This window comes from Falco peregrinus, chromosome 2 (assembly GCF_023634155.1).
Source record: "Falco peregrinus isolate bFalPer1 chromosome 2, bFalPer1.pri, whole genome shotgun sequence".
Classification (NCBI taxonomy): domain Eukaryota; kingdom Metazoa; phylum Chordata; class Aves; order Falconiformes; family Falconidae; genus Falco; species Falco peregrinus.
In genome coordinates, this window is record NC_073722.1 from 70,961,318 (window position 1) to 70,975,914 (window position 14,597).

General features: G+C 39.6%; 1 protein-coding gene across 2 annotated transcripts in view; it reads left to right on the forward strand.

Annotated features, from left to right (window-relative positions):
* The first annotated feature begins 8,686 nt into the window (after positions 1–8,686).
* The window catches only part of EMCN (endomucin), a 55,597-nt gene continuing 49,686 nt past the window's right edge, over positions 8,687–14,597 (forward strand). The window contains exon 1 of one of the 2 annotated variants that reach the window (XM_055795231.1): positions 8,687–8,946. In XM_055795231.1, coding sequence (XP_055651206.1) covers positions 8,886–8,946 — 61 coding nt within the window. In that variant the 5' untranslated portion in view covers positions 8,687–8,885. The remainder of the gene's footprint in view (positions 8,947–14,597) is intronic. The other variant, XM_027787742.2, reaches the window with a different exon arrangement.

Here is a 14,597-nt window from a genome sequence, read left to right on the forward strand (position 1 = left end):
ACAGGATCCCATGGAAATGAAGTATTTCTAACACCAATTGCTACAGAGGGATTGAAGTGCAGGAGCCCTCCTCCCCTCTGTCAAAAGCAAGGAGTGATTGCTATAAACTACTTGATCAAAGGAAGGAGACCACAGAGGAGGGGCTGGTCATGTGTTGTCAGTGAGGTGTTGCTCCTCTTGCCCCTTGCTCATTGGTATTCTGCTGGAGCACTACTAAAGTCTAGATATTACTTCCTGAAACACATCTGTGCTTTCTGATGCTTTTTTTCTTCCAAGTACTGAGATAATTCAGCCTTAGTTGTAGAGCAGATCCAAGCGCCAGGTTATATAGTGATTTCCAGCAGCTATAAGCTATGCTCTGTTGTGCAATGAAGATGATAGAAAAGGCTTATGCCAATTAAATAAAAATTTTAGGTTTCCTTAATGAGTAGTGGAACAATTGCCAGCACTTTACATTTCTCCTAGTATGGATGAAGCTATTCTGCAAAACTGAGCTTACTGTCATACAGTAATATCTCTGCAAAGAAGGAGTTTTGTGTTACCATTACATCTATTTCAGTAAATACTATGATACAACATGTCACTTCACAGGTTTTGGTTATTTCTACCCATCTTTTGTTAACACAGGGATTTGATAGTCTGTGTATGAGGAATTGTCACCTCAGCTAGCCCTTGACAGACTTTACATTTCATCTTCATGGAGTAACCCCCCAGTCTCCCCAGCTGTGGTCTACACATGCAGGCTGATAGCGGGCCTCTGTATCTGTGGGTGATGACAGAAGTTAGATAACCAGTGGATTAATAAACTGATGATACATTTTCCAGACTGAAATTCTACCTCACAGACTTGCAGGATAGCAAGGGTCCTACAGAAATGTGACTCAGATATCTGCCATAAACCATGATGCGTTATCTCTGACAGATATTAACCTGGTTTTATATGCTTTTGATGATAGCAATACTCTTTGTCTTCAGCCCAACTATTCAAACAGTAGAAAGCTGGATGAAAACAATATGCCATAGTTTTATTGAGTACTTAACTTCCTTCATGAATCTGATTAGGGTACTCAGCCTGAAGCTACAGTTGTGTGGACTGCATTGCCCCAGCCTTGCCATTGTTTCTCCTTTCTTTTCCCATCCTTCAAGAAACAAAAATAACTAGTCTGTAGAAGCAATTAATGTCCACCTGCTATTCCCAGCACTAAACAAAAATGAAAGCAAAGTATCAACTTCAGGGTCTGACGTACTGAACTTCAGAGTGTAACTCCACCTCATTTACTGGAGCTCGCTGGGGGTTTGCTTTTTCACTGAGCCATGGCGATTAACAATCTCCTAACCTGATCCAGCTGTAAAGGAAAACATGCTGTCTTAACTTGTCAGAGCATATTACGTAGGTTATATGTGGTCCTGTTCTTCATGGATAGATGTAGGAGAGAAGCAATTTTTAAAAACTATTCTTTGCCTAGTCATCTTCTTATGGTAACCCAAACTTATTTGCATAGGTCTTGACTCCAAATCAGCATTTTTTAATGCTAAATTGAGATATGGTGTTGTTGCTGCAAACACCCATGGTGCTAATGTCCGTGAGCATAGTTTTATAACTCTATGACATATAACTATATGACAGTGTATATCATAAAGTTAATTTTAAAAGGTGATTTGCATAATATGTAGTAGTTTATTAACAGGTTTTTGTTACTACAAGCATTTTCCATTGCTACTGAACAGTTCTAAATACAGTATGTGGCAGCACAGACTGCTGGTAGTCCGTTTTTGTCCATTGTTTGGGCGGGGGGGGTTCCCCTTAAAATAGTTTTAGTCTTATCCCAGCTGTCTGCAACAAAAACTTCGGTGAGTGTAAGCAGAGATGAATGTGAATCAGTTCATTCCTGATGACAAACTGTCCAGCAATATAACAAATTACTAAAAGCATGTATGTGTCAAAATTTCTGTGCATTTTCCAGCTGTGGATGATCTGAAATACCTGCCTTTAGCAGGTGCCCAAGTTGTTTTTATTTTCAGTTGGCTACTCATTACCTAACTATTACATGCCATGGAAAGCATTTAGTCCCCTATTGCTGAGTAAATTGGAGATTAGAAATGCAAAGAACAGGAAAATGTTTATGATATCTGTGAAGGGGCAGATACACAGTCTGCCAGGAAGCTGAAATGCTGGGGGTATACTTTGGCACAGGGATTTTACCCACTTTTCTTGGCGACGTTGTTTCCTTATCAGACCGGACATGCATTGTATTTTGCATGTGTCAAAAACTGCTAGCAGGACTCATTCTGATAGCAACAACAGGAAGTGTGAAATACACCAAAGGAATGAAGGCTTGGGAAGCCTGACACTGAAGAGCAGCAGTAATAGCTATTCTGGATAAGGAGGTTAAGCCACAAAGAGTTCAAGCTAATCAATGCTGGAAGTTGGATTGGGCGAGATGGTAGATAGCTGCAAAAGAAAAAAAAGCACGAGGAAAAATGCCAAGCAGAGAGGTTGTCTTAAGTTCGAGAGCGGCTCTGTGCAACAAAATGTCTCCTAGGCATTGTCTTGGAGAGTAACGTAGTCTCAGATTCTTAATATGTGAATTCTGGCTTCTTGTTATGAGTTCCAGAAAAAACTGTTCATTATGAATTGTCTCTTTACCTCACTTTCTTAACAGAGTAAGATATGCAGGAAATGAGTGTGCTGGCCCAGCAGTGCCTGCATAATCTCTATCTGCCCAACATTAAATTCTGCCCAGCTGCCAAATCTCCTGTAACTCTCCCTTTTTCCAGTCCCACATCCTCCAGCTCAGAAGCTCCCAGGGTCCTCTAAGAAGTAGCCCAAACCCCCCACATCTCACCTTGCTGACCAAAAGAAACAAAACTGGGCAATGAGGACTCTGGACACATTTTTTCACTGACTCCTTTTATGAGTGGATGAAAACATAGGTTTACAATAGATGTTGGGACACTAGCACAGCCATAGCATTGGCTGCTGAGAAAGCTATAATACTTGTATTTCAGTTCAATAGGCTCTTTATAATCACATACTCTATATGTGATATATATATAATGCTCTAAGATGGTCTTTTCTGGCACTAGTCATCTGAAAACACAGCTGACACTGTTAAAAACTATAACTTAGACAGACTAATGCACAGAGTATCCCCTCATGGGACAGACAAGAAATCTGATACATTTTTCCACTGCTTGTGCAGAGGAAACCAAATGGAAAAGAGAAGCCACAGAAATTCAGCTCGGCAGAAGCTTAATGTCCAACAACATCTTGCACAGGAAAACTGACAAGTACAGTTGGAACAGAAAGTACATCTTGCTTTTCAGTACTGAGGTCCACTGCAGTCTCATACTACTGCCAACTTTTTAACCAGGCCCAAGAAGAAAGAGCTCATTGTAGTTTACAACAATAAAGAAGAGATATATGTCTGGATAGATAGTGGCTGGGTTTATTCAGCCTTTTGGAAATTAAGGCATGATTCAAACACATACTTCTGTTTTGTTTCCTCTGAGACAGCCAATCGTATAATCATTCCATGCATTTCAAATAACATGAAAAACTGAGACTGACTCACTGTTTCCCTTTTCATTAGCTCAGGACAGGATGCAAAGCCTATAAACACATTCTGTGTGGGTCTTTACATGACACGAAGTTCCTTGCTCTAATTCTGCAAGCCCCGTTTTTTATACCCCTAGAATGACTGTTTATGGTCTCTCTCTTCCAGCTCTCCTGATTCCCTGTACATAAGCATGAAATATGACTTGAGGCAGCAGCACCTTTCCCTTCATAGCTTTCTTCTTTCTGTCACTGTAGTTATGCTTAAGCTTCTCTCTGACAAGCAAGATTTAAATAACCATACACCAGTAACCCACCAACAGAGAAAGAATGGACCTACAATGGTGTCCTTAGAAGAATCTTGGCTGTTAAGTAGCCCGTTGCAACTCCAAGTGAGGAGCTCACAAAGTCAAGAGAAACCACAGGGTGACTGGTCGAAACAGCCAAGTACAGCTTTTCAAGTGCATAATCCAGAACTGAGTAACTTCTGAAGCCAATGAACCAGGTCGTTTGGTATAGGGTAAATTGGTGTCCTCTGTTAACATATGTTGTCTACTGGATTAGGAAATAAGGACTGAGCACAAAAATCAGACTGTCTTTATTGATACCCAGGACTCATGAGACTGTGAAATAAACTGTGGCTTAGGATGGAAATACAGTTTTGGGAATGGAAACATGAAACACTTAAGTGCAGAGCCCTCTTTCTATCTCATGTTTTGGTTGCAGCAGAATGGGAGCGTACAGTGAGAGAGAGATGGACAGAGATATCTCAGGAGCATAAATTTGCTGCACCGTTTTGACAATGACATGTAACTCTGAATACTTCAAACATACAACATCCTTTGAAATTTGGCACTCTAGCAGAGTGACAACTCCATTTCTACAAATATGGTCCTGACTTCTATCATTTGCAAGTGAATAAACATTGAGTCAGTTCCTTCGAACATATTTTCACTCCCTGTAGTACCTCAGTAGAGTTTCAGGTATGAAAGAGTAGGAAAAAACAGTGACAGATATCCTTACAGAGTCTGTTGGTATTGCAAATAAAAAATACTCAAGCCTGATAGCTAGAGTTGCAGTAATTTTATTAGATTTGTCCTTGAAAATATCTTTCATAAAAAGAGTACTGAATACAGACTAAATGCATTTTGGTCTTCAGTGCTTACCTAAAGGCATGTAGACAGAGATTTAGTGGAATTTTTCACTTTAGCGCCTGGCTCTGAATCAAATCAATGAGATTTAAGCATTTCCATGCTACAAAGAATAGGTGGCTATCTTGGGTTTTTTAAGCACTTAAATACATTTGCAAGCCTGATCTTTCATATTTTTACTGTTATTGTGTGCAAAGGAATTTGGGCAGTGACATTTCTATTCCCTGAGATGTTCCAGTTCTTCCATAAAAAATTCAGAACAAAATAATCTACATTTTAAAATGTCCTTCAGCATGAATCTTCAGAGTAACTTCTATACATATCTTGGTTTCATACTGTTATATTCAAGTTCTTTGGAGTTCTACTATATAGTAAAATTTTAATGTATTGTAATAGCCTAAACCAAGTACTTTTAAGAACAATTTTTAAAATATCAGAAAGCATAATTAAGCAATGTATTTCTACATGATACAATTGCATTTTCAATGTAAATTTACCCTGCTTAAGGGAGTATAACCAAATGTACAGGTAAGTCATAGGTAATTTCTGATAAAATATCACTTTAGATATATTTGCTGAAATACAGATGTAGCAAAGCAATAAGAGTTTGAGTCTTGTCTGCCTTTTTCCTACCATGCTGCTATAAAAGTGAAAATAAGCATCAGTGGAAGGGATAGCAGGCACCAATGGGAAAGGCCAGCAGATTTAGTCAGTGTGTTTTTCTTCACTTCAGTAAATCATCAAAGACTGTGTATCTTTTGTATCTTTTTATTTTTGCTTTTGTGAAGACTGATGAATTTACTCTTTGCACGCACATTTGAAACTGCCAGTAGCCCACAGCAAGACAGCATAGCTGTCCGTATTATTTCCTGTTTTTTGCAGTGGTGCTTCAACCATATTGAATGATATGTAAAATTTTTACATTCTCTAAATCTGAAAAGGATTATTTGAACCTCACAGGAGAACTGTGCATAAAAGGGCAATGTTTTAGTCCAAGCAATGTGAACTAAGAAAGAATCTATAAATATAGCCTAAGACTAATAAATCTGTGACTGCAAATCCACCGTGGCAGTAAAGGGTTTCCTTTAATAATGAAATACCACACTGGCAAAAATAAATATATAACTCGGGCTACCCCAACCATTATTGGACTACAAAATAACAGTATTTTAAAACAGAGAGTCCTTTCATTCTCTAGAGTGCTCTTTGGTCATGTTTCAAGTTTTCTTCTGCAACTAGGAGGGCTAAAATCTTACTTGAAAAAATGTGGAAACTGAGACTGTCACACAGTCACTTGTTCTGGGGCTCGAAGTGAAACTCCAGATATTCCAGCACTGGCAGTAACACCACAGTTGGCAGCAGTACCGATGACCAAATTTCTCTTTATAAAACAGAGCACATGTTGGCACTGAAGCTAAGTTTCTTGGTTTGAGGAAAGAAAGAACAACATTTATTCAATAAAGGAAAACTTATTTGCTCATAGGGAGGAAAAGAGAAGATTTCTCTTCAGTAAACACATAGAGGAATAATCTTTTGCTACAAAGATCACTGGAAGCTTTTAAAAACTTAACTGATTTCTTTTTAAAGGGAAAAAAAAAACCCACGTTTCCATTGACAGGAGTTGAGAAAATCTCTTTTCTGCAGCTCAGATACTCCAAGCCAGAAGCTACATCTCAGCTTTGGCCAGAGTTTCTCTTTCAGTGAATTACTTGAGCTGCTCCTCTTCTATTCCTATTATTCCTACTCTGCATGCTGCTGCTATTCATACCAAGTTTGATCTAGCAAAATTTAGCTGCCTTTGATGTTGATGTTAGTGAGCATCTCAGAGGGATACAGTTCTCCTGATGCTTCAGGGAGGCAGTAAGTTGCCTTAGGACTTTCTGAGGTACAACTTGAGTTGTATGACATGGTGTAAGGCAAAGACACTTGGTCCTTTCTCTTTCCCTCCTAACCACTTCCATGAGGTTGGGGAGCTTTTTTCCACACTGGTACCTGTGATATGGGTAGCTACTGCAAGGCTGCAAAACTCTGTGCCCGTTCTGCCTTCAGTGAGTTGCAGGTAAACACCACAGTCATCTTCAGCAGCAGCAGAACACTGAGGAGTCCTTGTGATGATGATGCTCGGATGAACAGCGCAGAACTGAATCAATATTCTGTTAGGCATTCAGATAGTTTCTCTGGGTCTCAAAAGCTAAGGAAGGGTTCCTGTCCTCAGGCCTCTTAGATTTTGCAGAAGTTTCATTTCAGTCAATAAAATAATCCTGAAAAAGGATACAGAAAGAAATATTAACACTTGAGGTGGTGGTTTGGCAATGCTGTAAATAAAAGGTTAGAGTCCCTCTTTTGCATCAGAAACAGCATTAACCTGGGATGAATTCACTCCCTATGCTCATATTTATCTTTCTGCTTGAAGGCTTTCTGCTGCAAGTAGTTACTGCTTTTCTAGCCCATTCATGCTGGCACAAAACTAGCATAAAAACAGAGCACTGATGCTAAGTCCCTGCCATATGCTTCGACCAACTTGACAAAAGTGTCATTGTGTGGCCCAGCTCTACTCTGAGTCAAGTTTGTATTACTTTGATGGTGAAAACAGTCTCAGTAAGGAGAACTTATATGTTGGCATCTCTCATGAATGCAAATACCTAAGTTTGTCCAAATGTAGAGCCAGAAATTCATTGTCTACCATCAGATTTCTGTTGAGCACCAGCTTCTGTCACCTGTGGTAGGCAGAGGATGTGTCATAGCATTAAGATGTAGAAATATAATTTCTTTAACTAAACAAAAGTTATTCCATACATGATGTTGAGCTGCTACTGTTTTCCTCATTCCATAAATAAAACAGTGCTGTTGCTGGAAACACTGTGGCTTAGCTCCTAGGAGTTCCTGCATGTGAAGCCCTTCCAAAACTTCCCCTTATAGTGAGAAACAGTCATGAGGGAAAAAAAAATCTTGATTACTGCAATAAGTAAAGTTGAATATTTAATGAGTCAGGATGTTTGTGAGGTCAAGCTTTCCACCAAATTTTCCTAAAAGTTGTGAGAGAGGGAGATGAGCAAACATAGTGTAACGCATTCTCATTGTGGTTGAAATTTTGTGATTAATTGCCATCAGCTGCCTTGAATCGTTAAGGCACAGAGCACAAGAGTATTAAAATACCATGTTTTGGTAGCCTTTAGCTCTGCAGCTGTGTTCAGGTTTCTTTCACAGAAGTCAGAGGAATGGCTGTGAGAAGGGGATCAAAATTTCCCAGATCAGCCTGTCCTGAGGAGAAGACAGCGATTCTGCCCCGGGTTATGAGATGACCCAGGTAACTGGCTCACTATGGGGAGTGTATTCCTACCTCATGGCACAGCAAGTACCTACACAGAAGAATAAAAAAACCTTTCCATTACTAATGGAGCAAACACACTCAAAGCTAGTTGCAACTTTTCAAATTAAAAAAAACAACACATAATACTACCATTTTTTATTTAAAGAAAAAACCCACATAATCCAGCCCTAACTCTGTGGAGACCAGAGCCTTTCCCTGCTGGGGGCACCTTGCAGGCATCACTTCCTCGCCTAGTGCTGGTGGCCCCTCACATCCTCTCTGTGGCAGGATGGCAGCTCTCTCTCTCTGGGAAGCACTCTGCCTTTAATGTGAAGCAACTGTAATTTTCAGTAAGGCCACTTTGTGCAACACAAAGAAGAGCCAGGTGAGGGCTCCGATTTCTTGTTTTGCTCCTCCATTCCTGGCTGTGTTATCCCCTCACCCCCTACCTGGGCTCCCTCACTACTCATAAATGTCCCCTTTAGAAGGATCCCCAGCTACAGTATGAAAGTTGGTGATGTATAGCACATTCTAAAGAACGATTTGCCTCAGTTCAAAAATCTTCCTGACCTCGAGGCTGAAGAAGAACAAAATAATGCATTAACAAAAACATGGTTCACTGCCAAAGAAAAGGAGTTCCTGTAAGGACTGAAACAATAAATCTCCTCCGCACTGAACTCCCAGAGGGAGTATGTTGTGTTTCCTCCTGTTCTTTATCAAAGTCCCCAAAATAAGCAGGAATGGGCAGTGGCTAGGCACAGTCTCTACACACCTTTTTCCATGGAGTAATTAAGGCCTGCCTCAGAGTGAGAGAGCACTCCCTGCCCAGCTGTGTGAGGGAGAGCTGACAGCACCACCACCACCAAGCATGAAGCTCCTGGGGATTGCCTTCTTTTTCCTAGCCACACTCTGTGTTTGCACTGTGGGAGGTAAGTTCTTTGCCTTTTTTGGATAGACTTGTCACATCTGTGGGGTGTTTTGTGAGCAAAAGCTTAGCTGTCAGTACCTGGATGCCTTTTTAGCCCCCCCCCCCCCCTTTTTTTTTTCTTTTTTTTTCTTGGCAGTTCAGTGATTTAAAAACTGTGTTGGAGGAGGAGAAGGTACTAACTGGTAGTTGAGTTGTATGTATTCTGCGAAAAACTTTTTTGCCATTGTATTTTTGTGACAGCTCTCTTTCTAGGTGTCATGAAGCTCCTCAATCTGAAAGGAGTTAAAAGCAGAGGTATATTTACAAAGGTTTTCTGTTCTGTTTTTCTTCTTTAAAATAATGCGTCTTTTGTAGAGATGGCTTTAAGGGGAGAATTGAAATGTCTGTCAGATTTGCAAATACTGCTCTTGCAAATCAATTCTATCCTGATGGATTTTCCTGGCACTATGCCAGTAATGAGTTTGACCAAGGGTATCTTTCAGAAATTATTTTAGTTTTGCCCCCAAAGACATAGGAGCTTACAGCGGTTATTGAGTGTCAAATAATGAAGGATGCAAGCCTAGGCGTGATATTAGTTACTGAATACAGTATCTTTTAAAAATTATTCTCAAATGCACAGATTTAACCAAACTTTGTGGTGTTTATATGGTCACTGAACTGCTGTTTTCATTATTCTTCAGCTTTCATTATTCTATCAGACCTTTAAAGTGGAATTAATTAGTAAAACCTGAAAGGGTGAAAGAAACTGCAACAAGGGCCAGAGTCTATTGTCACCTTTGTCAAAAGATACATTTGAAGTCCAGTCTTCTTTTTATCTGTACTTTCATTTGCTGGCCCTCTGGTGTGAATACTTATAACCAAAGCTTCTACAAATGCCTATAGATTGCCTGTAAGGGATTTTATGAATCAGAAGTTAAAAAATTGATAATACTGGATTAACTGATCTAAAGTTAATCAACTTTCACTCAGATTATGTGTTAAAAGTCTAGAAATCTTTTGTGGTGAAGCTCATGTTATTACTTGAGCTAACTGCTGTTAGGAAAAAAAAATCAATAAAGGAGATTAAAAATAAGATTGTGCCACAGAAATAACTGCTTTTAAAACTGTTAAGTAAGTAAAACCCCTGAAAGTCTGTGTTGAGGTACTATTTATTCTCTGTCTGCTACTCCTAGTATAAATAGTCTTCCTGTCATTGTTAAACCTTTAATTTCACAACTTCTGAAAAGCAAAGTGGAGTTGGATCAAAAGAAGCATATTTAACACAACAGTCCATAAAGCTTATCAGAAAGCAACATGCAAAAGTGGGAGGAATTCTGTCAAATTTACACAATCCTTTCTTTAAAAAGGATTTTCCCTCCTCTGCGTGATATGAATGGGGCAGACCTGATGACAATGAATAAGCAAATTTTATATAGGATACATTTGTTTGGAACAATTCTGGTTCTGTAAAAATATGGTTTTTTAAAAATGCTTTATTGCAAGGTAGACATGGTAGTGAAATCCTGTTGGTAAATTCACATTAGAAGATTAAGAATATGTGTGGTGAGATTTGCAGTATGTCTCTATCTACCCTGTCAAAGTACATCATCAGGTCAAGCTTCCTTTAGGCTAACCCATGCATCGACCTGTTACGACAGAAGCAGTTTTATTGTCTGTTATATGAGGCTGGACCAAAGTCTTTGGATTTCCCCTGTCTGTGGTCTCAAAAGTGTCCTAGACATCTGGGCTGTAACAGCAGGATCTTATGACATGAAAAGAGGAATGGATGGTAAGGATGGTGGCATCAGTCTCCCTCATGCTCCATCTCCCTTTTTTGAACATTGGAGACAACAGCAAGGCATTTCTCCAGTTGCTCAGAAACATTTCTAGTATTTTAAAATTATGCTTAGTAAAATTTAGAAAAGGTCAAATCACACCCCAGCATTTTAATACTCCTCCTCCCAGGTTTTAGGGTAGTTTATCTTCAAAGCTTACCAAGACAAGTAATGTGTGGGCTTGCAGCCTCTTCACATAATACACATAAAATGCTTGTCTTTTTATCTTTTGTAAATCATGCAGAAGTGGTCAAGGATGTTTCCACTGTGGTTAGTAAAGAATGCACCAAGTCTCCTGTGGGGCTTGCAAATTTCATGCCTTGTCTTCAGCCTGTGTGCTGCTGGTGCTTTCTTGGTAATTTTCTAATTCATCTTAGGATCTTGCATCCTCAGAAGTCCCTAATGTTTTGGTGGGATCCACCCTCTGTCAGCAAATTACTAGAGGCTTGGTTATGTAGAGATATGCAGGCTGATAGCATCCTGACAACTGTCCCTCCTCTAGAGGCTTTTCTTAACCCTTTGAGAGCTAAATAACATGCTTAAAGCAGGAGTTCCTTTGTGCTCATCTCAGGGTGTTCAGTCCTCCTGGCATATTGTCCTTTATTCTTACCTGCTCCAAAATGTATCCCAAATGGAAATTCTTTCTGGGTTGGTTCATAGCATTTGCAACTATAGACAACAGAATGGGTCAGACAATATATTGCCAAATGATAGGAATCAAATGTAAATGCTCTTGAGTAATTATTTTTAAAATGTGTAAAGATGAAGTTTGTTCTTTTAAAATAAGAGGGCAGAGGAATTGACATGTGCTTATAATGTAAGTGCTTAGAGGTTACCTCTTCATGTGCCTTGGCCTTGTAATACTACATGGCTATGGCTATATACCATAGCAGATGTCCTCCACAAAGTGCTTGTAGCACACAACAGCTTCCTTCTTACTCAGACACCCAGGTTTCTTTCTTGCAGAAATGACAGCAGAAAAGAATGGCGTTGTGCTCTTTTTGGCATCAGTCTGGATGTGTTCAGGTTATTCACTCAAATATAAAAGCTGGAACGTATTGTCTTGTGTTGTGGACGTACAGTGAGTGGGTTTATTAACGTCTGATTAGTGACCCCTGTTGACAGCTAACAGTACCTTTCTCCAAGAGTGCTCTTGTCAAAATTTATGGCACTAGAAAAAAACTAAGGGTGTTTTTCATTTTGGAAAGGTAGCAGAAAATCTTGGTATTGAGAGCCTGGTACAAAAGCACTGAATCAATTTGGACCTGTTCCTTTACACAGTGGACCAACCCTAAATTATGTGCTTCCCAATCCCCCTGCTTCCCCATTAACGGGATGCTGTGGATCCTGGGACATCATCCCAACCCTACAACACAGCAGATTAATCCCAGCTCCCAGGCTGATAGCTTGAGAACAGTTACACTAAACCAGGGCTCCTGTAGCGATCACATACATTTGCAGCCACCTGAACTCTGCTCTTGTTGATGTTAACCGGAGGAGATGGACAGCCTTTTCCTTTTCCATCTTCTGTGCTCTCAGCTCACAATCCTTCAAGTCTTTTTAAAAAATCATTTTTAAAATTAAATACTAACTAAACTGTTTTGAGCATGTTCTCCCCTCATTCTTGGTTAACGTTTATGGCTGTGTCCTGGGAGACACCAGCAAAGCACAGGCTATCACAGTCAGATTGTTTGTCTCATCCCTGAAAATTTGAGAAATGTGAATAAACTTTAGATAACCAGCTGCTTTTTCATGACTTTAGATTACTTGAACTCAAACTTTCAATGTCTTGAGAGTTTGCCTGTTGTGAAAAATATGTTTGGGGTGTTTCCACTGTTCCTAGCACTTTGCAAGAGTAGCTTTCTCAAAAATCAAATTGTGGTGCTGGAGCTTACTGTAGCTTTCAATTGAGATTTTCTTTTCTTGCACAGATTTTTTTTCCTTCTTCACCCACCCCACCCCCACCCCACCCCACCCCCTGACACATTCCTCTCATTCATTAGACTTTTCTTGTATTTGGCTGGTTTTGCCTGATGGATTTTAAAGGTGTATTTAAAACTGAACAGAAGAAAACTGCTTGTTCTAGCCCCAAACCCAAATGCAAGTTTACTGCATTTACTGAGGACAGAAGCAGATGGCTTGATACCTGCTTGATAAGGAGATTATGATTTGCAGCCAAAATAAATGGAAACTGAATTTGAAGGGCAAATTGCCTGCAGTATTTGGCTCCAAACCTGAGAATACATAATGCCATATAAAATGCCCAACAAATGGTTGTCTCTTCTGAAAATTTACCAGAATGTTTTGTCTTTTATTTAGGTGTCTCTTTTATTCAGATTGAAACCTAAAGTTCTTATTAGTCTTTACTCCTCTATAAATTAGGAAAAAGGATCTGCTAGGGCTTATGTTTTGGTTTGGTTTTGTGGGTTTCTCCTAGATAGGAAAGGACCTTGAATTTTGTCTCCAATTGTTTATACAGCTGAGTCCTATGTAAAAAACCTGCAAAAATACAAATTAAAAATAATCTTTAAGAAACTCTTAACCTGGGAAAGGAATTCTTTTTAACTGGTACCATTCAGTCGCCAGGCTAAGTTCACAGTCTAAAGATGAGTAAGGCCCCACAGTAAAATCACATGGTAAAGTTTTTTACTCCTTATTACTTGTGTTCCTCATTAAGGAGGGCTGGGGTGTAGTTTGTGTTTTTTGGTGAGACAACTCAAGGAAGACCCTTTATTGGTTTTATTTTGCAGTTCTCTAAACAGAGAGACAATGTTGGATTTGTGTGAGTAACAGCTGTTATTTCCAAATACAAGTCAAGAATTAAGGACTTGGCTCCCCTAGAAGATAAACATTTACTTTTGATTTCAGCTAGCATTCTGAAAATAGGTGTCCCAAATTTAAACAGCAGAGTCAAAACCTTGAGTCACACCATGTTCTGCCGTGCAAGCCACTGTCATTTTCCCAGCACCTGATCTGGGTAGCAATACCTTGGCATTCATCTCATGAAAGTGGATCTTTGGATGCCCTAACAGCAGCACGCTGTATCTGCAACAGGAAAAGTAGTTTGACACAATTTAATATGATGCTAGCTCTGTGATGTTCCTTCTGAACCTTCCTCCCATGTGAGAAAGCTGTGCTCTGATGATCGCTTGCTGATATAATCTGCTGGGCTATTGTCCCCTTGCAGGAGAGGTAGGAAGGGGATAGGAAGCTCTCTGATGCCACCTGCATGTGTACTAGAGGCTGGTCTGGAGTCATTCAAATTATTTACAAATAATTATTTTTCCTGGCAGCCAGGCTGGACGACAGCCCCTTTCAGGCCAGACTAACTAGCTAATGCTCCAAAGGTTACATTTCAAACTAGCAATAGGGCAAGCATTTTTGACTGCTTTTATGTGGAAAGTGGATGCTTGCCTGACTTTTTTACAGGTGCAAATCCTAGCCTATTTATCAAGAGAGTATTTTTACAACAATTTTTAATCTCTCTTTCCAATGGCAGTAACGTGCTCCTCTGTGTTAGCTGCATGTTGTAGATAGCAACGTATCTCAGGTTGCTGAAACCACAGAGCACATGGCACATAGTTTTGCATCATATTTATCTAGTCTAACCTTTCTGCCTTGCCTTATCACTGTAACAAAATTACACATTTTGCTGGGATGGGAGCAATACACCAGCCTTGCTGTATGAATATTTCTGCAAGATATGTAATCATTCTAAGAAGCACATTCATTTTGTCTTAGTACTGTAATTTCTCAGTGTGGTACTTGGTTTGAGGAGTGTCAGTGTAATTAAAACTTTAGGGTTAAATCAATTAAATCCCTGATTACATTAATGAGA